The 25347-nt window shown below is 43.9% G+C and overlaps 1 protein-coding gene across 2 annotated transcripts; it reads left to right on the forward strand.

The window, feature by feature from the left end:
* GTF3C4 (general transcription factor IIIC subunit 4) lies at positions 1 to 24623 on the forward strand. Of its 2 annotated transcripts, none has more exons than XM_079927722.1 (5): positions 1 to 458; positions 8124 to 9950; positions 13261 to 13391; positions 16711 to 16799; positions 18578 to 24623. In XM_079927722.1, the coding sequence occupies exons 1-5, from the start codon at positions 117 to 119 to the stop codon at positions 18640 to 18642; spliced, it is 2454 nt and encodes an 817-aa protein (XP_079783848.1). In that variant the 5' UTR covers positions 1 to 116; the 3' UTR covers positions 18643 to 24623. The 2 variants fall into 2 exon arrangements, with proteins under 2 accessions (XP_079783848.1, XP_079783849.1); XM_079927723.1 differs by having other exon boundaries at positions 19350 to 24623.
* The last annotated feature ends 724 nt before the right edge of the window (positions 24624 to 25347 follow it).

The raw sequence follows: 25347 nt of genomic DNA on the forward strand, positions 1-25347 counted from the left end.
GGGAGAAAACCGCAGCTAAGGACGTTGGGGGCAGGCGGCCGCGTTGCGGGAGGCGGTAACGGGACGGTGACGCGCGGTTGGTGCGCCCGGGGTCCGGCTTCTGCATCCGAGGAGAGATGAATACGGCCAAGGCCCGGGTGGGGCCCGCGGCCGACCGGCCTGCGCCACCCGAGGAGAAGGAGGGCGAGGCGGGCGGGAAGGAGCCGGGGGCGGACGCGGCCCCCGGGCCCAGCGCCGCGTTCCGCCTCCTAGTGACTCGGCGAGAACCGGCGGTGAGGCTGCAGTATGCGGTGAGCGGCCTGGAGCCGCTGGCGTGGTCCGAGGACCACCGCGTGTCGGTGTCCACGGCCCGCAGCATCGCTGTGCTGGAGCTCATCTGCGACGTGCACAACCCGGGCCAGGACCTGGTTATCCACCGCACCTCGGTGTCTGCGCCTCTCAACAGCTGCTTCCTCAAAGTAAGTCATCCCCGGGCCGCAGCCCTGGGTCTCTGCCTGCTCCCCTCCCGCGCCCGCGTCACGGGTCCCTGGGGAATCCCGGCCCACGCCTAGTCCGGGGATTCCCCTCCTCGCCTCCAGCGCTTAGGGTCACGGTAGCTTAAAAAGAAACAAAAAACCGCCCAGACGTTTACGCCCGATTCCCCGGGTCACCCATCCATTCCACACACACACACACACACACACACACACACACACACACACACAGTAGCTTAAAAAACAAACAAAAAACCGTCCAGACGTTTACGCCCGATATCCCGGGTCACCCATCCACTCCCCCCCCACACACACACACGGTAGCTTAAAAAACAAACAAAAAACCGTCCAGACGTTTAGCCCGATTTCCCGGGTCACCCATCCACTCCCGACACACGCACACACCGCACACATCTCGGCCGGCTGCCGGCACACACACACACACACACACACACACACACACCGCACACATCTCGGGAGGTCCCTCTCGGAGCCACGTTTTCCCTTCGCCCCAGCGTCTGGCCGGCTGCCAGCGCCGATTTCTTTCCTCGGCGCTTTCTGAGGCTCCAGCCCCTGTTGACCCAACCCAGACCTGCCTCCGCCGTTGCTCCTGTTGTCTGGCGCTTGCTCCCCGAGGCCTTTGGCTGGCTTTGTTTACTGTGCTGTGCCCTCCACTTGCGCCTCTTTTGCTTTGGAGGAGAAAAATTGGTTCTTTCCATTGTCTTTACTGTTTCAGTGACTTTATTATGAGTGGTCTTTGCTTCTCATTTTGCGCAGATGGATAAATACTGGATGTCGGGGTTAGTACTCCAGTTTTTCTTCAATAACTAAGAGGCTTTGGGATGTAGAACGAAAAATAGAGCTTCTGGAAAATAAGTGCAGTTCTTAAACTTAAAGCCCGAGATCTCCGTGTAAATTTAGTGCTTTCGGTTTCGTATTAACTAAGTTTGCCTTCAGAACTTTAGGGCTCCTGAAGTTTTATTGTTCTGTCATCACCATTTGCAAGTTGTTGGGTTTTTTTTTAAGTAGTAAGTCGTATTGTTCATTTAGTGGTTTAAAAGTATCGCCTGCCGTTGCAGGGGACACGGGTTCGTGCCCCGGTCTGGGAAGATCCCACATGCCGCGGAGTGGCTGGGCCCGTGAGCCATGGCCGCTGGGCCTGCGCGTCCGGAGCCTGTGCTCCGCAACAGGAGAGGCCACAACAGTGAGAGGCCCGCGTACCGCAAACAAAACAAAACAAAACAAAAGTATTAAAGCTTTTGCTGTTTCTTTTATAGATCTGTATGCATATATGTGACAGTTAAAGTGTATATTCATTCTTTCAACACATTTTTGAATACCACTGTGTATCAGCTAGGCACCAATCTAGGTTCTGGAAGTAAAGCATTATACAAAACAAAGTCCCTGTCCTCATGGAGCTTACCTTCTTTTTGCAAGTCGTGAACAAATAACAGTGTAATAATAGGTAGTGATAAACGTTGTAAGGATATGTATCTATATAAAGAGAACGTATTTTTGTGAACTTGAAGTTTTTTTAAAACAACTCTTACTCTGCACAGCCATTTAAAATAGGAATCACTAACTGGGTAGGGTACAGGGAACCCACACCACTTTTTAGGATACTTAATCCAAGTTTGAAACTGATAAGTTGATGTTGAGTTGGATCATTGGTAAACCTGTATGACTAAGCCTTCTAAGATGTTGGACAAGATGTGAACAAATTGATTCAAGTATAACCAATCAGGTGGATAGATGTTCTTAATGCTACTGAACTGAGAAACACTCAAGGAGGGAGGCAGAACAAAGGGGTTTTAAAAGGTGTATCCTCTGCTGAAAAGGAACTTACGGTTGCTCAGGATGTTCACATGCACATCAGCTAGAGAAAATCTTAAGTGTGTGTCTCAGTATGGTAGAGATTTAATACTTTAGCAGAGAGAATTTAAAGAAAGGAAGGAATAGTGAAGCGAGATGCTCTTATCAGGGAAGGTTATTTGGTGGTGAATCTGCAGCAGACCTAAAATAAGGTAGGGTTTGGGTTGTAAGAAGTCCTCCGGAGGAAAGGGTCATCCAGATGGCAGCAGTGAGGTGCCCCTCTCGCACACATACATGCAAATCATGAGCGTAACATGCTGCTGTTTGTGTAAATAATGATGGGTCAGCAGTTGAGTTCAAGTAGCTTTCCTAGAGAGTCAGAGGAAGTAAAGTGAGGCCAGTTTGGGAACTTTGAAGGTCAGTCTGAGATGGTTGACTTCAATCTAGGAAGGCCTAAAGTGCTGTTACAATATCATGGACGTGGACTGACCTGGTGTGGTTCAGGAATATGAATCTGGCTGGCCTAGAGGCAAGTAGATGATTGTTGGCGTCAGTATAAAACAGGGGTTAAGAGATTGCAATTTGGCACCAGATAGCAAGATAGGCCTATCTATAAAAGGAGAGTAATAAAACCTACCTTGGGCTTCCCTGGTGGCGCAGTGGTTGAGAGTCTGCCTGCCGATGCAGGGGACGCGGGTTCGTGCCCCGGTCTGGGAAGATCCCACATTGCTGCGGAGCGGCTGGGCCCGTGAGCCATGGCCGCTGAGCCTGCGCGTCCGGAGCCTGTGCTCCGCAACGGGAGAGGCCACAGCAGTGAGAGGCCCGCGTACCGCAAAAATAAATAAATAAATAAATAAATAAAACCTACCTTGTTTAGAATTCTCGGAAGATTCAGTTAAATATATATTTATATACGTACATACAGGTACATACGTACACGTGTGTAATTACTTAGCACAGTTCCTGGCACACTGTAAATGCTCAATTTAAAAAATAGTCATACAAGTATAAAGGAAGGAGCTTGGGTTAATGCTATGACTGTGGATATGAAGTTATTTATAGTACTGTATTCTGATAAAAATTTGACTCTGTAGTTGGTTCCACACCTGAGAAATGAGTAATAGGAAATCTTTATATATCCTTCTGGTAATTGATTGCTTTCCTGAAATTAATTAGTGGCATCTTCCCCTTCTGCACTGTTCTTCGGTATGCACATCACAGAAACCACCAATCAGCAGGCTTACTAGCCTAGCACTGCCTGGTGAATGAATGCTGAGTTGTCCTGCAATTCTAAAAGAGGCTTCTGTGGGATAAAGCTGGAGTAACGGTAGGAATGTAAAGAAGTCTCTATGTGTACTTTGACTGCGCTACCCGTTGACAGTCCCTGTGGATTTAAATCTACTTGGTGCTGTCCAGCTCGCTGTAACATGAAAGATGGACATTCTGCAACCTAGATTTCAGTATGTAGCACTGCTAGAAGGTAGATACTAACCCTCTTTGAAGCTTTTGTCTGATCATTATTTAGATTATGAATTTTTTCAGGAAAATATGCAGTTAAATAATAGTTGACATATTATCTGCAATTTGCAAGTTACTGTCCTGGGCACTGAGGTTACGTGATATAAAGGTGAATGATATAAATCTGAAAAGCAATAAAATAGTGACTTAAGAATAAGTTGCGGACTTCCCTGGTGGCGCAGTGGTTAAGAATCCGCCTGCCAGTGCAGGGGACATGGGTTCAAGCCCTGGTCTGGGAAGATCCCACATGCCGTGGAGCATCTGAGCCCATGCACCACAACTGCTGAGCCTGCGCTCTACAGCCCGCGAGCCACAACTACTGAGCCCATGTGCCACAACTACTGAAGCCTGTGTGCCTAGAGCCTGTGCTCCGCAACAAGAGAAGCCACCGCAATGACAAGCCCACGCACCACAACGAAGACCCAACGCGGCCAAAAATTAATTAATTAATTTAAAAAAAAGAGTGAGTTGCAGTTTCTTTTCCCATTGGACTGCTGATTTAATGAATCATCTAGTTGTACACAGTTCCAAATTCTAATAATATATGCATAACTAATTTGTATCAGTTGTTAAGAACGTTAGTAACGTTAACTCCATCTACTACATTAAGTAAAATAACTATTTCCTGTCTTTGGAATTATATTCCTGCCCTCAAGAAGTTTGCTATCTAGTAGCTTCAAATGAGTTTTTATTTGTTAGGTGCTTACAAAGTACATAGCTATTAGTTGTAATAGTGGCCAACTAGGAACAGGATATAGCCAAATGATTGGCTGGGGGTCAGCCTCTGGGAGCTGGACTCTTAACTGGTATGCTTCTAGGGCATCTGAGTACTTGTTTTGATTTGTTAACTAGTTTGTGATATGGAGAGTTGAGGGGAGGTCCAGTAGGCTAATTCAGACTACCTAACATATTAGAAATTACTGCACAAAAAACCCTAAGGACTTTCCCTACTGGCTGACATCCACGCTGCTCTCCGTTCCGTCAAGGATTCTTCCTGCAGTGAGTAGGACCAAGCTTGAGCTTCCTTTATTTCATTCTGCTGCTGTTTGGGGCTACGCATTCTGTAAGTTTACTTTCAGTTCTATAGTAGATTTTATTGTAATAGTAAATTATCCTAGTCTGAGGATTATTGCTTAGTTTACAGTATTATGGGATTTGGTGAACAATTTTATATCTACCCTTCATTTGGTGGACAACTTAATGCCTATCTACCCTGCATTTTACATACTTTTATTAGGTCTCATTAACATTTACTTAATCCTCAGAGAGTATTAATAATTGTCATCATAGGTAACATTTATTGAGTATTTATTAGTATGTGCTTTACATACATTGACTTAATTAACCTTCCAAACTCTATGAGAACATGTATTATTATATTCTTTATAGATGAGGAATTAAAGCCAGAAGGTTTAAACAGTTTGCTCAGGGTTACAGAGCTAGTGTATGATAGAGCCAGGATTTGAATCCAGGCAGTGTGGCATCACAGGAAAGATTTTCACTCAAATTTTATATACCCATCCAAAGCTCTGGGCTTTGATTAGCATTGTTTTATTAACAGGTTAGCCAGTGACACCTGTATTTAATTGGAATTTCCAGTCTGTATTTCTCCAGCATGTCTGTAGCTGTATCCAAGAGACTACACTAAAATCAAGATACACTGCCCAAGACACAATTTCCAGAGATGACAGCCCCCCAAAAGGCTCTGTTGTTTAAAAAAAAAAAAAGTTTGGACGTATGGACACCAAGGGGGGAAGGGTGGGGGTGGGATGAACTGGGAAGATAGGGACTGACACATATACACTAATATGTATAAAATAGGTAACTAAAGAGAACCTTCTGTAGAGCGCAAGGAACTCTACTCGATGCTCTGTGGTGACCTAAATGGGAAGGAAATCCAAAAAAGAGGGGATACGTGTGTACGTATAGCTGATTCACTTTGCCGTACAGCAGAAACTAACAACACTGTAAAGCAACTATACCCCAGTTTTTAAAAAATGGTAAAAAAATAATAAGTAAATAAGTAAATAAAAAATAAAAATAAAAGTTTGGATAACTGGTTAAATAAGTCTCTTCAGTAGCTCCCTGGCTGTAACTCTTGACGGGGGAATAATATATAATATATAGCATTTTCAAAACTTACTTGGTTATAGACCTCTTTTTCAAGGGGCAATTTAGGGGAGTGATGTTCTGTTTTACACACAACTAACTTTAGGAAGAGTTAGTCTTCTAATTCATTTGTTGGACTTTATACCTACCTTTCATTTTATATGTTTATGTATTATGCAGTTTAGCAGTTAACTATTCGTTGCATTATGGTTTTCTGACACATCTCTGGTTGTCCAAGCTTTATCAAGGAATGTAATGGTTCTGAGTTCATCTTCCAAGGTCTTTCTATATTCTGGAGTGTAATTGCTCTGGGCTTGGGGACTTAAACTCATTTAAAGTGAGTTTCGTTATATCCATGTATATTTAGGCTTGAATTCCTTTTTAATCATGTTTAATCTACCCTTTCCAGTTTGAAGATCAGCCTCTATGTAAAAGAAGATTGACACTAAAAAGGAATCGAAAGATTCTGCTTTCTCTGTTACCCATTTCTCTAAAGACAGTGGTTCACATCCTTTTCTTCTTCCTACTTCTGACATAACAGAAACCATATTGTATTTTATTTTTATTTATTTATTTATTTATTTTTGGCTGCGTTGGGTCTTCGTCGCTGCACGCGGGCTTTCTCTAGTTGTGTGGAGCGGGGACTACTCTTTGTTGCGATGTGTGGCCTTCTCATTGCGGTGGCTTCTCCTGTTGCGGAGCACGGGCTCCAGGCGCGCAGGCCTCAGTAGTTGTGGCACATGGGCTCCCGAGCGCAGGCTCAGTAGTTGTGGCTCATGGGCCCAGTTACTCCACGGCATGTGGGATCCTCCCAGACCAGGCCTCGAACCCATGTTCCCTGCATTAGCAGGCAGATTCTTAACCACTCTGCCACCAGGGAAGCCCCCAGAAACCATACTTTAATTGACCTGTGTTCTTTTGGGGCTTTAGCCTTTCCAGCTATTTTCTTATAGCTCTGGACCACTTTCTTTTTGTCATTTATCTCCTCTATCTTTAATGTCCCTTTAAAATCTTTCTAAAGAGCTCACCATTGTACACCTAGACATTAAATAAATAGCACTGCTCATGTATGTTACAGACTTGGAGGAGGGAGAGATGAATGAAAGCTAGAATGATCTCAGAAGGCCTCATAGAGTTTGACCTGGTAGGAGGGATGGGATTCAAATAGGAGGAACGAGAGCATTCTACACAAGGGAGCCAGGGAAGGCAGAGTGGGAGTGTTCAGGGAACGGCAAATAGTCTAACGGCAGTGGACATTATTCTATACAAACAGTGGACAGGCACTTCCCTGGTGGCGCAGTGGTTAAGAATCCGCCTGCCAATGAAGGGGACACGAGTTCGAGCCCTGGTTTGGGAAGATCCCACATGCCACGGAGCAACTAAGCCCGTGTGCTACAACTACTGAGCCTGCGCTCTAGAGCCCGCAAGCCACAACTACTGAGCCCACGTGCCACAGCTACGGAAGCCCATGCGCCTGGAGCCCGTGCTCCGCAACAAGAGAAGCCACCACAGTGAGAAGCCTGTGCACCGCAACGAAGAGTAGCCCCCGCTCACCGCAACTAGAGAAAGCCTGCACAGAGCAACGAAGACCCAACGCAGCCAAAAATAAATTAATAAAAATAAATTAATTAATTAAAACAAGAAAAGAAAGAAACAGTGGACAGAACTGTTGGAGTTGGCTCTCAGCGTAATTTGTAAATGAAATTTCAGATAGAAAACTTAAGAGCTGACATTTGTGTTACAAAAATATTGTTAAAAATCCAGACATCTAATTGTATCAAAGATGTATATAGGTAGATATTTTTTCATGACTTTCTCCTTTATTGTTTTGTGACTAGTTCAGCAGAATGCTTAGCTGACTCTTTAGAATCAAGTACATCTTTGTCATTGCTACTGCATATGTCAATTCTGAGAACCATGTGGGAACGAGGCTATGAATAATGACAGCACTTATTCTGACCCTTAAAAAAAAATTGCCATTACCTGAGTGAATGCTCACTTAGGTTTAGACACGGACTTGATCTTTCAAATGCATGTCATGCCAAAATTAACAGAACTGATATCAAATTACTGTTTTACATATTTATAATATGTAAACGTGTAACTGATTTATGTATTTATGTGAATCAGTTGATTCACCCTAATCAATGTAAATATAGTCCTCTTAGAGTGAAATATTTATCTGATAGTTTTTATATCTCTTATTTTCAGGTTGGCTCAAAAACGGAAGTTGCTGAGTGTAAGGAGAAATTTGCCGCCTCTGAAGACCCCACAGTCAGTCAGACTTTCATGTTGGACAGGGTGTTCAACCCTGAGGGGAAGGCTTTGCCACCACTGAGAGGATTCAAGTACACTAGCTGGTCCCCCATGGGCTGCGATGCTAATGGCAGGTGCCTCCTGGCAGCACTGACCATGGACAATCGCCTGACCATCCAGGCTAACCTCAACAGACTGCAGTGGGTCCAGCTGGTCGACCTGACGGAGATTTATGGAGAACGTCTTTATGAGACCAGTTACAGGTTCTCTAAAAGTGAGGCCCCGGAAGGGAATCTCAGGGATTTTGCTGAGTTTCAGAGAAGACACAGCATGCAGACACCAGTGAGGATGGAGTGGTCAGGCATCTGTACCACTCAGCAGGTCAAGCATAACAACGAGTGCCGCGACGTGGGCAGCGTGCTCCTGGCCGTCCTCTTTGAAAACGGCAACATTGCTGTGTGGCAGTTTCAGCTACCGTTTGTAGGAAAGGAATCCATCTCTTCATGCAACACAATTGAGTCAGGAATCAACTCTCCTAGTGTTTTGTTTTGGTGGGAATATGAGCACAATAATCGGAAAATGAGCGGCCTTATCGTGGGGAGTGCTTTTGGACCTGTAAAAATTCTTCCTGTCAATCTCAAAGCAGTGAAAGGCTATTTCACGTTAAGGCAGCCTGTCGTCTTGTGGAAAGAAATGGACCAGTTGCCAGTACACAGCATCAAGTGTGTACCGCTGTATCACCCTTACCAGAAGTGTAGTTGTAGCTTAGTGGTGGCCGCAAGAGGACCCTATGTGTTTTGGTGTCTTCTTCTGATCTCCAAAGCAGGTCTGAATGTTCACAATTCTCACGTCACAGGCCTGCACTCACTGCCGATTGTCTCCATGACTGCAGACAAGCAGAATGGGACGGTGTATACTTGTTCCAGTGATGGGAAGGTGAGGCAGCTGGTTCCCATTTTCACAGATGTTGCATTGAAGTTTGAACACCATTTGATTAAACTCTCGGATGTGTTTGGCTCAGTGAGGACACACGGGATAGCTGTGAGCCCCTGTGGTGCGTACCTGGCCGTCATTACCACTGAGGGCATGGTCAACGGCCTCCATCCCGTTAACAAAAACTACCAGGTTCAGTTCGTTACTCTCAAAGCCTTTGAAGAGGCAGCTGCTAAGCTTCTGCAATCTTCAATTCAAAATCTCTTTAAGCAGGTAGATTTAATAGACCTAGTACGTTGGAAGATTTTAAAAGATAAACGTATCCCTCAGTTTTTACAAGAAGCTTTGGAAAAAAAGATTGAAAGCAGTGGGGCCACCTATTATTGGCGTTTCAAACTCTTCCTCCTGAGGATTTTATACCAGTCAATGCAGAAAACCGCTTCAGAAGCCTTATGCAGACCCATCCTTGAGGACTCAAAAATCTTACTAGTTGACTCACCTGGGACGGGCAATGCTGAGGGCGAGCAGCAGGAAGAAGGCGCTGCCTCCGAACAGACGAATAAGCAAGGCCTTCAAGAGAGGAGCAAAGGAGGTGATCCAGAGGGCCCCACAGATGACTCAGTCACTCAGCCTGGAGACACTGGAGGCCGAGAGCCAATGGAAGAGAAACTCCTTGAAATCCAAGGGAAAATTGAAGCTGTGGAAATGCACTTGACCCGGGAGCACATGAAGCGAGTCTTAGGCGAAGTATACCTGCACACCTGGATCACAGAAAACACTAGCATCCCCACCCGGGGACTCTGTAACTTTTTAATGTCTGATGAAGAGTATGATGACAGAACCGCACGGGTAGGTGTTTATTAACAAAAACACTGAATCTGAAAAGTCTGCTTTCTTTGTGAGAAAGAAATGACCTAAACTTAGTTCGTAAAGCTCCACTTTGCTTTGACATTTTTTAGGTAATTGATTGGCATGAGGTGCAGGAGAATAAATAAGAAACAGATTAATGCAGAGGACATAGTCATATCACACAAACAATATTTCAGTTCTTACTCTCGCTGTGGCCTTGATTGGTACGCAAGGTTTGGGAGATTTCCAGGCTGTGGATGAGCTCCAGAAGCAGACCACGTTGTGATGGGGCAGACCCAGCAGGGGAAGTGTGGCACACCCTCCTTTCCCTTCCTGTTTGCAGAAGGTTTGGGAAGTGGGAGGACTGTGGCCGGGACTGTTTCCATTTGATAGTACTTGAGGGGGTCTTCTGATTTAGTCTAGAAGGGCATAGGAGCTAAACAAATAATTACTTATACATTGTTGTTTTGTTACAAAAACTGGGTATAATCTTTATTTTGATGGTAGAACAATCTTACAGTATTATCCAAAATGTATTTCACAGAATTCAAGTTCCTTGACAGAACAGTAGGGTTCCAAGCTTGGGGAAATACTGCATACTCTATACTCCTCTTAAAGGTTCCCAGTGTACATCATCCTTCTAAGGGTTCTGGGAATTCCTATAGGAAAGAAATCATTTAACTTTGTGTAGCTCAGTGTTGTATAGACTTATTAATCAGGAATCCTGAGCTAACAGCTTTTAAAATCCTGAAGAATTGTGTTTTAAGGAACATACTGCATACTAAAATATTCAGGACCACAGATGTCTGTGGTTCTTTTTACTCTGAAGCTTGATGTTTATTCTCACTGCCTGAAATCTTATCTAAAATATTAATTGCAGGTAATAAATTCAGATATCTTCCATGCCTAATGTCAAACCATTCGTGAATCACTTGTTGCATTTTCTTGTTGGAAAGGGGTGTGTGTGTGTGTGTGTGTGTGTGTGTGTGTGTGTGTGTGCGCGTGTACCCGTACACCCCTAAAATTATTTCTTAAGGATGTTTGCAACAATCTGATGTTGACTGAAAAAAAATACACAACCTAAAAGTTCAGTTACATTTTATTTGGCAGACAAAACTGAGGACTTAAGCCTGGGACACAGCATCTCAGATAGCTCTGAGGGACTGCTCCCAAGGGGCAAGGGGGTGGAGCCAGGATCTATTGGAGTTGTTGCAACAAAGACCAGGGTAGTTGGAGCATTAAAGATTACTGTTAAGTAAGGAAAACCAGATATCTGAAGTTAAGAAATTTAGCACTTTTCTATGTATGGGAAGATGCAAAGTCTGGGCTCACTGAAATCATTCCTTTGATGTGCACCTCAGCTACGTGGGGCCAGTATCCTGTGCTTCTCATCTCGAGTCGCCTTGGTGCCCCATCAGGGGTGGCTGTAGCGGCTGCCTGCTAGGTGCCGGGGCAGGGTGGCAGGGTCGGGGTCGGGGGGCATCCTGCCTCCATCATGAGTTCCCTCAGGGCTCACCGACGGGCAGCTGTAATGTGATGGCTCGATGGCAGCAACATCCTTTGTTTACTGGTACGGCAGGCACTACTTTCATTCACACCCGAGTAGTTAAGATGTACTGTTCATGTAACTGACTTTTCATCTTTGAAAGTCAACTTTTAAGAATTGTTTCATTGTGGTCTAAATTGTGTGGAAGAGTTTTCTGGTATCACTGGTTCATAGGACCTAGCAGGGATATTATAAGTGTAAAATATTAACAAAAACATTTTAGGAAATTTGTAATGGAAGCTGGTTGGCAATGATTCAGAATAATTGTCCAGATGCTGCATGAACATGGAAAGCTACATTTAGCATAGTTACTTGGTTCCAGCAGAGCCAATTTAAAGAAGGGAAGATTATACTCTGCCCATCTACAGCAACTGAGTTTTGATTGAACACGATACGTTTCATGTTTTAAAATCCTACTGCGTAAAACAAATGTTTTTTGTTTTGGAGTTTACTAGTTAAAGGCTAAGGAGAGTACTTAACTTGTAACTTGGAATTTATAACTTTCTTTATCCCCTGCTTTGAAGGTTGCTCGTGAAATCTGACAGTAAACCGTTGGACAGTTTTCTTAATAAATGCACATATTTTGAAAGATAGGGAATAAACTTTGTTTTCAACAACTAAAAAATAAAGTAAAATCCTACTTTTACTTTATTCATAAAGTGTTCATAAAAATGAATCTTTTCAAACCTAGTACATTGGTTGTCCCTGCTATAAGGGACCATAAATAAGAATTTTCAAGGCCAAAAAGGCCAGAAGTTAATGGGCTTTAAATTTGTAAATTATATGTAGAGTAGGTAAGACACCCTTTTGAGCTATTCAGATACCCTTCAGAACTTCAGTGAACTAATTTTAGTGAATCACAGACTAAGAAGTTCTTACACAAGAGCTTAAGTGTCAATGGATTAAAACTTTGAAGGACATTATCTGCTAGTAAGACAAGGTAGTTCTTAAGGATTGGTGTATCCCATGCCTCCCAGTAATATAGCTGGTAAAGGTGTTTTTCCAACAAAATAATGAAGTAGATCAGTGTTTTGCAGACTTTCATTTTTGGAGTGATGCAACTCCAATAAAGCAGAGAAACAAGCAAAGCTGAAGTAGGGCCAAGGCCTAGAGCCCGCCCCGTCCATCTCTCCCACTCCCACGGTGGGTCCCGCCATGCCTCTGCTGTGGGGTCGGTTGGTCTCCAGTTGCAGGCTGACTGGATTGGTCATGGGTCTTTGGGCCATCAGAAGGGGAATTATTATTTTTTAATCTTGATTATCTTTTTACTTTGTAAGCTTTTCTTAAAGAATAGACTTTTTTTTAACATCTTTATTGGGGCATAATTGCTTTAAGAATAGACATTTCTATAGTTCTACAGAGTTAGTGTTTCACATGATATTTTGCCTATAGAGATTATGTTTTTCTTAAAGTCAAAACATTGTAAGTATAGCTGAATACTTTGTCTTCTAACAGAACTCTGAAGTCCTTGTTTCAGAAGCAATTAAAGGCAAGTAATAAGATTTGCATTTTCAGAACAGTTTTCCCTTTAGTGGGTAAAGTTCACTCTGTCGTCACAGGGTGCCTGAATGAATTTATTTTGTTGTACTCAGCCAGTTGACACGAGTTGAAGGTCCAGCCTTTTTACTTTTCAGAGAGTGCTGGGCCTACGTGGAGATGCAGAGCTCCTGCTGTGTGTCAGATGCCGTGTAGGTTTCCATTTCTCCTCTGTGTTAGGAAGCCCTGCGCTCACCACAAAACATGCTGACTGCTTTGTCTCACTAGGTGCTGATCGGACACATCTCAAAGAAGATGAACAAGCAGACTTTCCCTGAGCACTGTAGTTTGTGTAAAGAGATTTTGCCATTCACAGATCGCAAACAGGCAGTCTGTTCCAATGGCCACATTTGGCTCCGGTAAGCTGCTTTTGCTCATTTTCCAGTTTTGTGTCACACAAACCACTGTAAAGTGTTTATCCAAAGTGTATGTTGCCCATGCCATTAGGTTGGAGAAAAGCTGCTACTATAAAACCTGGTGTGGGCTTTTTACCATCCGTTTGACTCAAGCAAGACACCCTTTAATGATGGGTTACTTTCTGCGTCTTGTATATAGGGGTTTATTTATTTTGGTAATATTATTTTGCTCTGAAGTAGCATTAAATTTTTAAAAATCAGTATGACAAAAGCAATACCTGCTGAAGTTAATAGAATATAAAGTGCTTCTGTACTCTGTTTGGTTTATCTCTAACAAAAGATAGAGGTCTTCCTCCGTCTCACTCTAAGAGGGAACCTTGGCACGTCTTCATCTTATGGCCCCACGGGCTGCACGTGCCGCAGTTGGTCACTCCCTCTTCCTCCTCCTTAAAGCGCTTTGTTATCACCTGGCCCTCTGGACACAGTATCTCCTTGATGTCCGTCTTTGGACCTGTCTTTCTTCTGTCACCACTCTCCCTGGACTGTCGCCTATCATCTGTACGCTGGTGACTTAAACATATTGCTTTAGTCTGAATCATTCCCCTTCAGTCTAGACTTCATATCTAAGCACCTGCTCAGTTGCTCTGTTTGGACGTTTTAAAGGCATTTCAAATTTGAATCCAGCCTTTTCTTGCTACCTCCACCTCTACATCCCTGGTCCACGACACCATCAGCTCTTGCCCAGATTATTATAGTTATCTCCCAGCCCATCTTCTGTGTCTTTCCTTGCCCCCTCCAGGCTGTTCTAAGTAGAGCTGAGGTTGTGATCCTATCATGACCTCATCAGCTCATGTCACCCCCTCTGCTCGAAACTCTCTAGTGGCTGCCCATTTCTGATGAGTAAAAGCTAAAATCCATTCAGTGGTCATGACTCCATAGCCTGGCCCCCATCAAGGGGGCCATTTTCTCCGGCTTGCTGACTTCACTCGAGGTGCACTGGCCTCCTTGTTCCTCAGGTACACGCGGCACCCCTCCCACCCTGGATGTCTTCACTGGCTGTCCTCTCTGCCCGGGGTGCTCTTCCAGCAGGTGTCCACAGGGCTTCCTTCCCGGCCACACTGCCTAAAATCGTGACACCTGATGACATCCCTCTCCCGTCTCAGTATGTAGTCTTCCTTCATCCCTCTTCCTTGCTTTATTTTCCTCCTTAGCAGTTATCACCACTATATATATATATATATATATATATATATTTTTTTTTTTTTTTTGCGGTACGCGGGCCTCTCACTGTTGTGGCCTCTCCCGTTGTGGAGCACAGGCTCTGGACGTGCAGGCTCAGCAGCCATGACTCACAGGCCTAGCCACTCCACGGCATGTGGGATCTTCCCGGACCGGGGCACGAACCCGTGTCCCCTGCATCAGCAGGCGGACTCTCAACCACTGCGCCACCAGGGAAGCCCTATATATATTTTTTTTAATGAGGAACCTTCTCTTTCTTTTTTATAAATCTATTTTATTTATTTTTGGCTGCGTTGGGTCTTCGTTGGTGCACATGGACTTTCTCTAGTTGCGGCGAGCGGGGGCTACTCTTGGTTGCGTGACGCCGGCTTCTTATTGCGGTGGCTTCTCTTGTTGCGGAGCACGGGCTCTAGGTGCGTGGGCTTCAGTAGTTGTGGCACGTGGGCTCAGTAGTTGTGGCTCGTGGGCTCTAGAGCGCAGGCTCAGTAGTTGTGGTGCACAGGCTTAGTTGCTCCGCAGCATGTGGGATCTTCCTGGGCCAGGGCTCGAACCCGTGTCCCCTGCATTGGTGGGCAGATTCTTAACCACTGCACCACTGGGGAAGTCCCACTTAATATATTTTTACTTTATGTTTTTCTCCTTTCTCTGGAATAGAAAGTTCATGAAGACAGGCAATTTGGTTGTTTTGTTCATGGCTATTTCTAGAACAATGCCTGGTGTGTGGTAGGCACTCAGTAGGTTTTTAAAGTTTATTTCCAGTAGAAACAGGATTGTGCGTTCACTACCTTAACAACTTGCGTGTTCTCTTAGCAAGATGTTGTGGGCGTTTTCCACATCAGTACATAGACCCATTCCTAACAGCTGTAGAGTTCTCCACTGTATGGATGCTCCAGCACTCCCTCTTACTGACGGATGTCTGGATTTCCCGGCCGTTGCTGTGTCCCTAGACTTCCGATCTGACTGTTCCGCCTTATGTTTGCGGAGAAGAGGAAGCCAGCTTGTAATAGTAGTGGCCTTGTAACAGTAGCCACTTGCGCCTGTTGGCGCTGCCAGCGTGCCAGGCACGACTCTGAGCAGTACACGCATCCTGAGCCACACGAGGGGCGCCGCCACTGTTCCCATTTTTACAGATGAGGAAACTGGGGACTGGGGAAGTCCGAATTTGTGCAGAGGCAACAGGCGGCTAGCGGCAGAGCTGAGAACTTGGCCTATACATTGTTGTCTCTCAGATGGCTTCTTCCACAAAAATTATTTTCATTTTTGCTGATTGAAGTTAGTGCCAGAATACCTGGGTGTAATTTCTCCCGGTGAGGATGGGTGCTTGCTCCCACTCGGGTATAATCTTTCTTCCTGTACACCCAAGTCTTTACTCAAGGTAAACCTACTTGGAATTCCTTCCCCCAGCCCTCCCTTCCTCTTTGTATTTTTTACTGCTTAGTTGCTCATCCTAAGCACTGTTATCCTGCAGAAAACCTTCCACGCAGAGCCCAAGTGCTCTCTCTGATATCCACTGCTGCCCACCTTCCCTTATTTGCCTGGTCCTGGTAGATGCTCAGTGAATGGTCATTGGATGGAACTGAACCTCTGAGCTTTTGTTCATGGCCCTTCTTTTTTTGCACCATTAATTTTGTCTTCTATATCTTTCAGGTTTTCCCCACTGTGCTGGGGAAGACAGTGCTTATACCTAATCTTAAAAATCACTAACAAGAATAGTTTCCAGTATAATACATAATTGATTTTTTTAACATGAAAAATTCACAGTGTAATCAGGTGTAAGCGGACTACATTCTTTCTCAGTGCTGCAAACATGGCAAAAAAAAAAAAGAAGCTGCAGTGACTGTCTGGATTAGAAGCTTTGTATCTCTTGGTTTAGCCTGACAGACATTTCCCCTTTACTAAGTGTGGGGTGGGGTAGGTCTGGCCTGTGCAGAGGGATACATTGTTGCCATGCATTTGTGAACTGTTTTTGCCCTTTACTTAGTTAACTTGTGGTTTTAGAATAACTGTATGTGGTGAGTTACCTTCAATACTATGCTGCTTTCCACCGTTAGTAGAACTGATGGTACAATCTGTCTGCTTTCAGGTGCTTTTTAACCTACCAGTCCTGCCAGAGTCTGATATACAGAAGGTGTTTGCTCCATGACAGCATTGCCCGCCATCCAGCCCCAGAAGGTGAATGCTTTCCCAGCTTGTGGGAGGGTGAGGTTGAGCACCCCCAGGTCCTCCCTCCTGCTTAGTCTTGCGCCATCAGGGATGGTGAGCAGGCTCCTCGTGCTCTGTACACTATTATCACGAACCACAGCTAATTAAAAAATGGTCACTGGAACATTGTTCACGTTGACATACCTGTTGCATTTTAGTATGGGAGTAAGTAGGGCTGCAGTTTACTGTTCTGTCACCGCAAGCAAATTATTTATTCAAAAAAGCTTGTTTTAGATGGCTTGTATAGACTATATAGTGTTTGAAGGAAAACTCTGCAACTGGTAACGTATACAAAGACAGCATTGCTGAAGCAGGGACATGCACTTGCAGTCATCCTTCTAGTAGCCATGGTGGGATTCTTTTTCGGGTTGGTCAGTATTCTCTTTCCTGATAGCCCTGGTGACAAAGCCCACACTTATGACATAACTAGTTGGAAATAAGATCGTAGATGTGTGTCAGGAATTAGCGATGTAAACAGCCCCGTGAATGTCAGTTTATGACCTGAGGTTCATTAACATCACACTAACCAAATGAGCTAACTAGACACCATTATACACCTGTGTACACTTTGGGGGTAATTTATGGTCTCAAGTAAAACAGAATGTTCTGTGTAAAACTACACCCTTATTGATTTTTGCTCTAACCTGGCTGAAGCTCTCTAATTCTGAGAAGTTGGTGTGTGGGCAGCTTGTGTTCTGTATTAACTCTTTGTTATGGAAAATGCAATCATAAAAGTAGAGAAAAAGTATAAGAAACTGATGTACCCATCATTCAGCTTCCGAAATTGCCAGCCTACGACCTTTCATGTTTCATCTGTAGTCCTCCCCCCTCCTCCCCCTCCTCCCCCCTCCTCCCCCTCCTCCCCCTCCTCCCCCCTTCTCCCCCCTCTTCCCTCTCTTTTTTTTTTGGTGCACAGGCCTCTCACTGCTATGGCCTCTCCCGTTGTGGAGCACAGGCTCCGGACGCGCAGGCTCAGCGGCCATGGCTCACGGGCCCAGCCGCTCCGTGGCATGTGGGATCTTCCCGGACCGGGGCATGAACCCGTGTCCCCTGCATCGGCAGGCGGACTCTCAACCGCTGCGCCACCAGGGAAGCCCCCCCTCCTCTTATTGGATTATTTTGAAGCAAATGTTGGGGACTTTTAAACACTCATTGCAATTGAGAATTGGTATACTATTTAGACAGGAAATCAGGAAAAGATGGAAACAAATAAAAAACACACACCTGCCAGGTGACGTTGTGTTGAGCCGCATACAGCTCTTGGGAAGAATGTGAATCGCTGAGATCTGGAGAGTACTAACCGGTAGAGCACAGTATTTCACAGACCAGGGAAGTTTTTAAAAGGAGGAGAAAGTGTTGACACAGTGTTGCCATGTTTTTATTTTTCCAAGTAATGTATTTTTTAAAGTTACTGTTACTGTAATTTTATAAGAGTATTTTAACATTATCCACGTATGAAGGATATACTCTGAGAACAAAGTATAGTCCTTTCTTTAAACAGAATGAATTTAGCTTTATGAGACACTCATTCATTGCCCTTATTTTCCTATTTCATCACACACTCAGCTTTGGGGACCACAGAATTAGTCCAGCCTCGTCTAGAACGTTGTAGTGAGGGGCTCTGTGCAGGGACACAAGAGCTGGGACCAGAGTGCCCATCCCTTAATACTGTGGTCCATCCAGGGCTCATCCCATTTGATTGCCTTTTCTGAAGTTTACGCTCAATACTGCTTGTCTTACTTTTGTAGATCCTGACTGGATTAAGAGGTTACTGCAAAGCCCCTGCCCTTTCTGTGATTCTCCTGTCTTCTGAATGTCCAGGATGGGAAGATGGAAAGGGCATGTACTCTGCTGTGGAAAGTGCCGTCCAGCCCCAAGAGCTAGGACGCGCAAGAGGAGAGGCACCCTTCATGACTGTACATAGGGCGTGGGGACTCACTGCTGAAGTGTGTTCTCTGTCTCCAGGGACTAAAGGATGTCTTTAAAGTGACTGAGTGCAGAGATTTTAAGTCCTTTTGAGATGAACATTATCCCCCAACTCCTTGCCAATGAGGAACTTATTTTTCAAGTGTCTTGACTGAAGCAGTTTGAACAAAACGCATGCCCTGTCATTTCTCAGAACAGAATGGTCCCTTCTAGGGAGTATGGATAAGGGCCTTGCTGGGCCAAGTTAGGCTTTCTAATCCTGGCCTTGGTCTGGAACTGTCTTGTGGCTCCAGGGAGCTGTAGTTACCTGGTATGTGGTATGCAGTGTCCCAACAGATATTAAAGTGTCTGAAACAACCTGTGGGCCTGATATTTTGTTCTCAACAAACAGCTGCAGATCTGCATCCTGCCAGTTGTTTTTCATGCATATTGAAAACATTTTCTTAAAACTATATATTTTAAAGAGGTTGAAGCCAAGACTAAAGTTGGTTTTAATGTGTCAAAAGATCAGGTGACTCTTGTAAGTTAATAATTGTGACTTATTTTTAATGATCTTTCCCATGTCATCAGTTTCCTGCTCTGACTCCTTCACAGGTATAAGGATGTCAAGTATTCCTGTTCACCTGCATCACAACCCTCTTCAGACTTACCTGTGACAACTTGGTGAGATATTTGTACACAGAGGAAAAGTAATATTTTCTCCTTTTTTATTAAAACATTTAATATTTTTAATGTTGATATTTCCAGACGTATCATTTATATCCCGAGTCTGTCTAGAGACGTCCAGAAAGAGACAGGCAGCTCAGAAGTGTGGACCCTTGAGCTCTGGTGCTATCGTGTGTGTAGCTCAGTCAACCAGAGGCTGGGAATTCCTTCCCTCTGCAAAGGTCCTCGATATTTATAATACAGGTATTTTCCTGTGGACTGTTAAGAAGAGATGTTAGACATTAATTGGTCTTAAAACCTACAATTAACAATAGACATTCTAGAACTACAGTGTCCTTGGATTTTTAAAATAAGTATCCTAGGGACTGGTGCTAATTAACAGGACTGTAATGCACTCGCCTTGAAATGGTGCATATTTCTGGGAAGTTGGAGGGGAAATACAAAATGTGAAATTTAAGTGATATTAAACCTTTATTCTAACACTTATTCTTGCTTTTATTTTTGTATCCTTAGTGAAAGACATTTTGTCCTCACTGAGAAACGCTCGCTGTTTGGAGAGCGTGTAACAGCAACACCGCTCCTGCCTGTAGGCTCTCTCCCCCTAGTGTCTTCCCTGCTCTGTCCGTAGCTATTGGAGACAAGAGCCCTTAAGAGGCACTTCCAGACAGTCTGCTTTGAAATGTCTTTTGTTTCCCTTTCAAATTTTTGTTTTTGTCTCCTGTGTTTAATTCTGTATTTCTGCTGCTGTTTAGTTCTGCTGGATCATTTGCTTATCTTTCTCATTTTGGTGGTAATTTCAAGAGGAGTGTTTATCCAGACTTTAGGGTCCAGCATGTTCAAATGATTGTCAAGGAAGAGAACCAGGCAACATTAAAATCAGGAAGAACACAGCTCAGGAAGCTGTATAGTTGCGGTCGTTTGTGCCTAGAGCTGTTTCACTTTACAGTAAATATGACAGTAAAAATTGAGATCCTGTCAGGGAATTCTTGCAGTTTCTATACTCAGAGCACGTGCTGAGTTTCACTTATACTCAGAGCACGTGCTGAGTTTCACTTATTTTTTTTTTCTTAATCAGAGTTAGTAGTTGATTTGTTCTTGCTGGGGAATTTTGTGCTGCTGCCATTTAAAACGTACGTTAGGTTTTTATTTAAAGCAGTTATGCATTTGGGGGGGGAAATTTGACTCTTACGAATAAACTAAAAAGGGTCACCTGAGTTATTTTGTATGTCTGGGTAGCAGTAAACATGGCAACTCTTTTACTAGAACGTGGCTTCTCTCTGGGGGGGCTCTGCCCAATGGCATTCTTAAGGCTGAAATCCAGCCAGCACCTGCCTCAAATTTCTGCACACCGAGTTGGGAGCCCTCCGCCCCCTCTCCCCACCCCTCCCTTCTGTGGAGGTTAATCCATTGACCTGTGAGAACGAGAGGAGATTTTCAGTTAATGGCAGCATCACACAGTGCGCTTCTGAATGTCCTAAGGGTCAGCATACTTGGTGACAGAGTGGTGAGCAGCGAAGCCCCGGAAGAGCGTGAGGGACGCCGGGAAACTGTCTCCTGGTTTACACTTAGCATATGCCCTCTGTGCCTTCCTAGAACTCACCTGATCTGTGTAGTGGATTCCAAGTTAATTTCAGCTGTCACCGCTCCATGGCGTGGATGAGACGGCCATGATGCCGCTGCTTTGCATGAAGGTGCAGGAGCAAAGGTCCTGTGCAATTAGACCTTCTAAGCCATGACAGTATTGCATTTTGGGAGTCTGATGTCCACACCTGTGTCACACTTTCTCTGTTGAGGGTTATTTGTTCCTGTTATTCTAGATAAGAAATTGAGAGTTCGTTAGGCCTGATACTCATTCTGAAATCCTGTGTCCACTACCCAGACTTCAAGCCATCTCTGCCTACTATTGTATCTGCCCAAACTACCAGTTATTTTTCAATGTCAGGAGTTATTAGAACCACTGGCGAAGCTCATGGTCGAGGGTGACATTTTTCTGCTTCTCCCTCTAGGAAGTTTTTGAGAATGTTAATGTTGGGGCGTGTGGGCTAGACCTATCAGCGGCCTTCACCAGTTAGGTTAAAAGAATGTCAGAGGGTAATAATTGAATATTAAAATATATTCTGTTGTAACTGTAATGGTGTCAGATTATATGCAGAAAAAATCAAGGCTCATTGGTCTTGTCTGGAGGAACACAGAGCTGCTTTTTCAGAGCACCGGCTCTCCTGGCAGCACTGAGCTGTGTCGGGGTTTGGTGAATTGCCGCGGCTCCTGGAATGAAAGCAGGAATTACTGTCACTGTACGATTTCCACGGGTCCATCCATCCTCTCTGCTCCTGACCTCCCTCTCCCTCCCTTCCAGGAGAGGTCCTCTCCATTTCCGTCCCTTTAGTTCTCTCAGCTTTAGGACACCTTCTGAGCTACCAGATTTGAAAGAAAAATAGGTTTGTGATAAAATTTCTAAAAACTAAATCACATAGCAGGTCTCCCTTCCTAGAAGAAACTATTAAACAGTAGTTTTTCTTTCTAAGAGTAATAGTGTTAGTTGTTAACAACTTGATAAACTCTATCTGGTTTTCTTCAAAACTCTGAATTATAATTTCCCTGTTGGAAATTTCCCACACCTTCAGGCTGGACTTTGGGCAGAGTGGGCTGGATTTCAGCTCCCTGCCACCACCCGCTCTGCTCCCCAAGCCAGTTATTCCTGACAAGCAAAAAAAAATTCTGGCTATATTCAAAGTCAGCAGGCCTAAACTTCTTTAAGGGAAAGATAGGTTCTGCCCTTTTTTCTTTTTAGAGATGGGACAGCACAAACAGCAAATAGCTGGACCAATAACAGCATCTCTTTACGGCTAGCCCTGCGTGGACTGTTGGGGTCTGCAGGCTTCCATGGTTGAGTGTGAACAAACACATCCCTGTGCTCTCACGCTGCTACCTGTGTGGGTGGGGCTCAGCAGCTCTGTTGACAGCAGAGCGGCTCGGGCATCTAGCCTCTCCCCTCACCATCGTCGGATTGTAAAAATGCCTCTATAGCAGATCTAACTGAAGTGAAGTGGTTGCACTTTAGCTGTTAGTGGAAGTAGCAGCCGGCAGTTTCCAGCAGAGTTTTAGACCATGTCTCAAGTCTCATAGGTATTAAGCTTTGAACTGCTCTTTTTTGATGCTAAAAGAAGTTTTTGGAGCTAGGATCTTCATGTGATAACCTGGTATCTGCAGTTCAAGCTGACGTTAGAGCGCGTGAGATTTGACTGTCCTTATACTGAATTAAGTCAGCTTTGCAGTTGCTTCTAATGATCACTCTCACCACAGCATCGCCATCCTGGTGTACAGCACCAGGGATTTTCAGAAGATGCAGAGTTGTTTCCCTGGCACAGATACACATCAGTATCAGGACTGGCTGGCTGGCCTGAGTCTGGTAAATAGGGTGCAGCCTCCTATCTGCCTGTATGGTTTGTTTTAAGATGGCTGTTTCTGAAAACTTGCTGTAGAAATCAGTAAATTTAACAGGGGAGAGACTTTATAGAAAGAAGTCCTGTAAAGAAGTTAATCTTTTTGTTATATAATATGTGTGCCCCCAACCTCTTAATCAGATTAGCTGATTCCGCTTTTATCTTGCATTTTAACTTATAACTATACTCCGGGGGGGAGACTTAATATACGATATGAGGTCCTGGACGGTGCGTTTATTTACCACAGTGTTATATGGTTAACCAACGTGGTGTTCATTCATTCATTCATTCATCCATCCATCCCAGGCTTGGGAGGAGTTGCAAAGGGGGAATGATGATACTTTCATACTGATGTGATAAAGCAAAGGTGCAGGCTGTCTAGCTGAAATATTGTAAATGGGTTGGTGGACTTGAATTTCAGAACTCTAAATCTTATAGTTATTTCTAAGGTAAAAACTTGCTTACCTCACTATTATGAAGTCCTGTTAGTTTCATAGAAAGATCCTGTGAAATGGTCTCCTTGGATGGTGTAAGAGGTGGTGGCTTTGAAGCATTTCATGTGTTATCAGTTTGACTCTTGGCTGACAGACTGGTGAGGTCTAGGGTGTTTTGTTTTGTTTTTGGTATTAATGCAAAAATGAATTATGTCTTTTTCAAGACTGACTCAGATTTGTACTTCAGTGTATGAAAAGAAAGTGAACATCAAACTTGTGTACACAGAAATAAGACTGTATAGAAAAATAAGTCTGTGTTGTGTAGAGTAGTATATATTTTGTTTATCCAATGCCTGCGCTATCTTTGTGCTTGGCTTCAAATTATGTGTTTGTTTACATATGACATTTTTTGAAATAAAAAGAAAAGGCAACTAAAAACTTACGGTTATGGAAAGGAGATGGTTTTTTAATGCTTACCATCTGATTAGGTGGTGTGTTTTAAACTTTTAGTGTGTAAATAAAAAACTTTAAGAATAATAGCACATTTTGCTTGGAATACCCCCATCCAGAAGAATTGGCTGCTTCCCTGCATTCTACGTATGTACATAGTGTTCATTATTAGATTGTAAGCTCCTCAAGGGCAGGGACTGTCTGTCTCATCTTGGTAGTTCCTGCAGCACCAAGTGTCAAGTGCCTTGCACAGAGTAGGTGCTGGTGATACAGAGAATGAGTGAGTAACTTCCTGCCACCTGTAAGACGAAGCATGGTTCACTTTTTCCAGTGTGTTCAAAACTGCGAAGAACTGATGACCGGAAGAGGGCAGAATTCTTTCTTGGGTTTGAACTGGGTCTCCTGGGCTGAAGCAGACCATGCTGTATCCTTTGCACTAGTTATCTTCTTTCCCTGAAGATACACTGGTGTCCTGAGCTTTTATCTGATAGTAGGGCAGAGGTTTCTGGGAAAAGTTTGAAGTGGGAAAGATTATAGAGAAAATGAAATGGAAATTATGGAGGGTGTTTGTCAAATGCAGTCCTGTGGGGCAATCTTATTTTAGTTATTACTAAAGAAAAGGGTAGCAAATTCTCTTTCTTTACCAGTTAGCTGGTTGGCCAATTTTCCAGTTAATGAAATCGTTGGTTTTTTAGCTTTTTCCCATTTTGGATACCCCGCAATTGCTCTTAGGATTCTGGTACTTAGAGTCTATTAAAGTTGCTGTGAACATCCAGTGCTGTACATAATGGCGGTTTTGTAAATGTGAACTAACCTCAGTTATGTTGTGTTTTGTATGCAGAGCCACTAGTATTGTTATCTTGGCCACTTTTTTATTCAAAATAAATAAATAATCAAATTACTTGTATATCGTGTGCGTGTTTTCACCTGGTTTGTAGCAAAGCTGAGAAACCTCTTCTCTCCTGACCAGCACCAGCAAAGGTAAGTAATGCGCAGGCACAAGCAGAGAAGGGAAGGAATCGTACAAGAAATGGCCGTTAGCAAGGGTCTCGAAAGCAATCCAGCATGCCTTCGGTGGTTTATTCCAGAACAAGTCTGAGGAACGGAAGGGGAAACAGAACAGCTTCAGAAGGCTATTAGACCACATATAGTTAACAATTCAGTTAAATAGTATCTGGTGAGTACTTAAATGAAGTGCTCGTTGCCGGATTTCAGCAACAATAAACCTGTGATTCAGACAAATCCTCCTGCTGAGAGCAACCAGAAAAGCTAGACAAACACCAAACAGGATAAAGAAAATGAATAACATGCCTCAACATACAGTAATAAAACTACTGAAAAATCAAGGAGAAAAATCTAAGCAAAGAAAAAAGACAAGTTACTTTAAAAAAACAAAAAGCAGTAATAAGACTTAAAGACGACTTCTCAATGGAAATGGTGAAAATGAGAAGGCAGTGAAAAGGTGCCTTCAGGGGGCCGAGAGAATAATTTCCAACCTCAGATTTTGAGCTTGGCAAAAAAAGTCCTTTAAGAATGAAAGACATTTTCAGACGAATAAGAATGGAAAATAATGCATCACGACAGACCCACACTAAGGGA

Source organism: Stenella coeruleoalba (assembly GCF_951394435.1).
Source record: "Stenella coeruleoalba genome assembly, chromosome: 7".
NCBI classification, from domain to species: domain Eukaryota; kingdom Metazoa; phylum Chordata; class Mammalia; order Artiodactyla; family Delphinidae; genus Stenella; species Stenella coeruleoalba.

What these genes read in the sequence shown, in the direction of transcription:
- GTF3C4 (XM_079927722.1), top strand. Translation starts at nt 117, where the DNA reads ATGAATACGGCCAAGGCCCGGGTGGGGCCCGCGGCCGACCGGCCTGCG. An exon ending in ATGATGACAGAACCGCACGG is followed by an intron (nt 9,951 to 13,260) that starts GTAGGTGTTTAT and finishes TTGTCTCACTAG; the next exon opens with GTGCTGATCGGACACATCTC. An exon ending in CCGCCATCCAGCCCCAGAAG is followed by an intron (nt 16,800 to 18,577) that starts GTGAATGCTTTC and finishes TTACTTTTGTAG; the next exon opens with ATCCTGACTGGATTAAGAGG.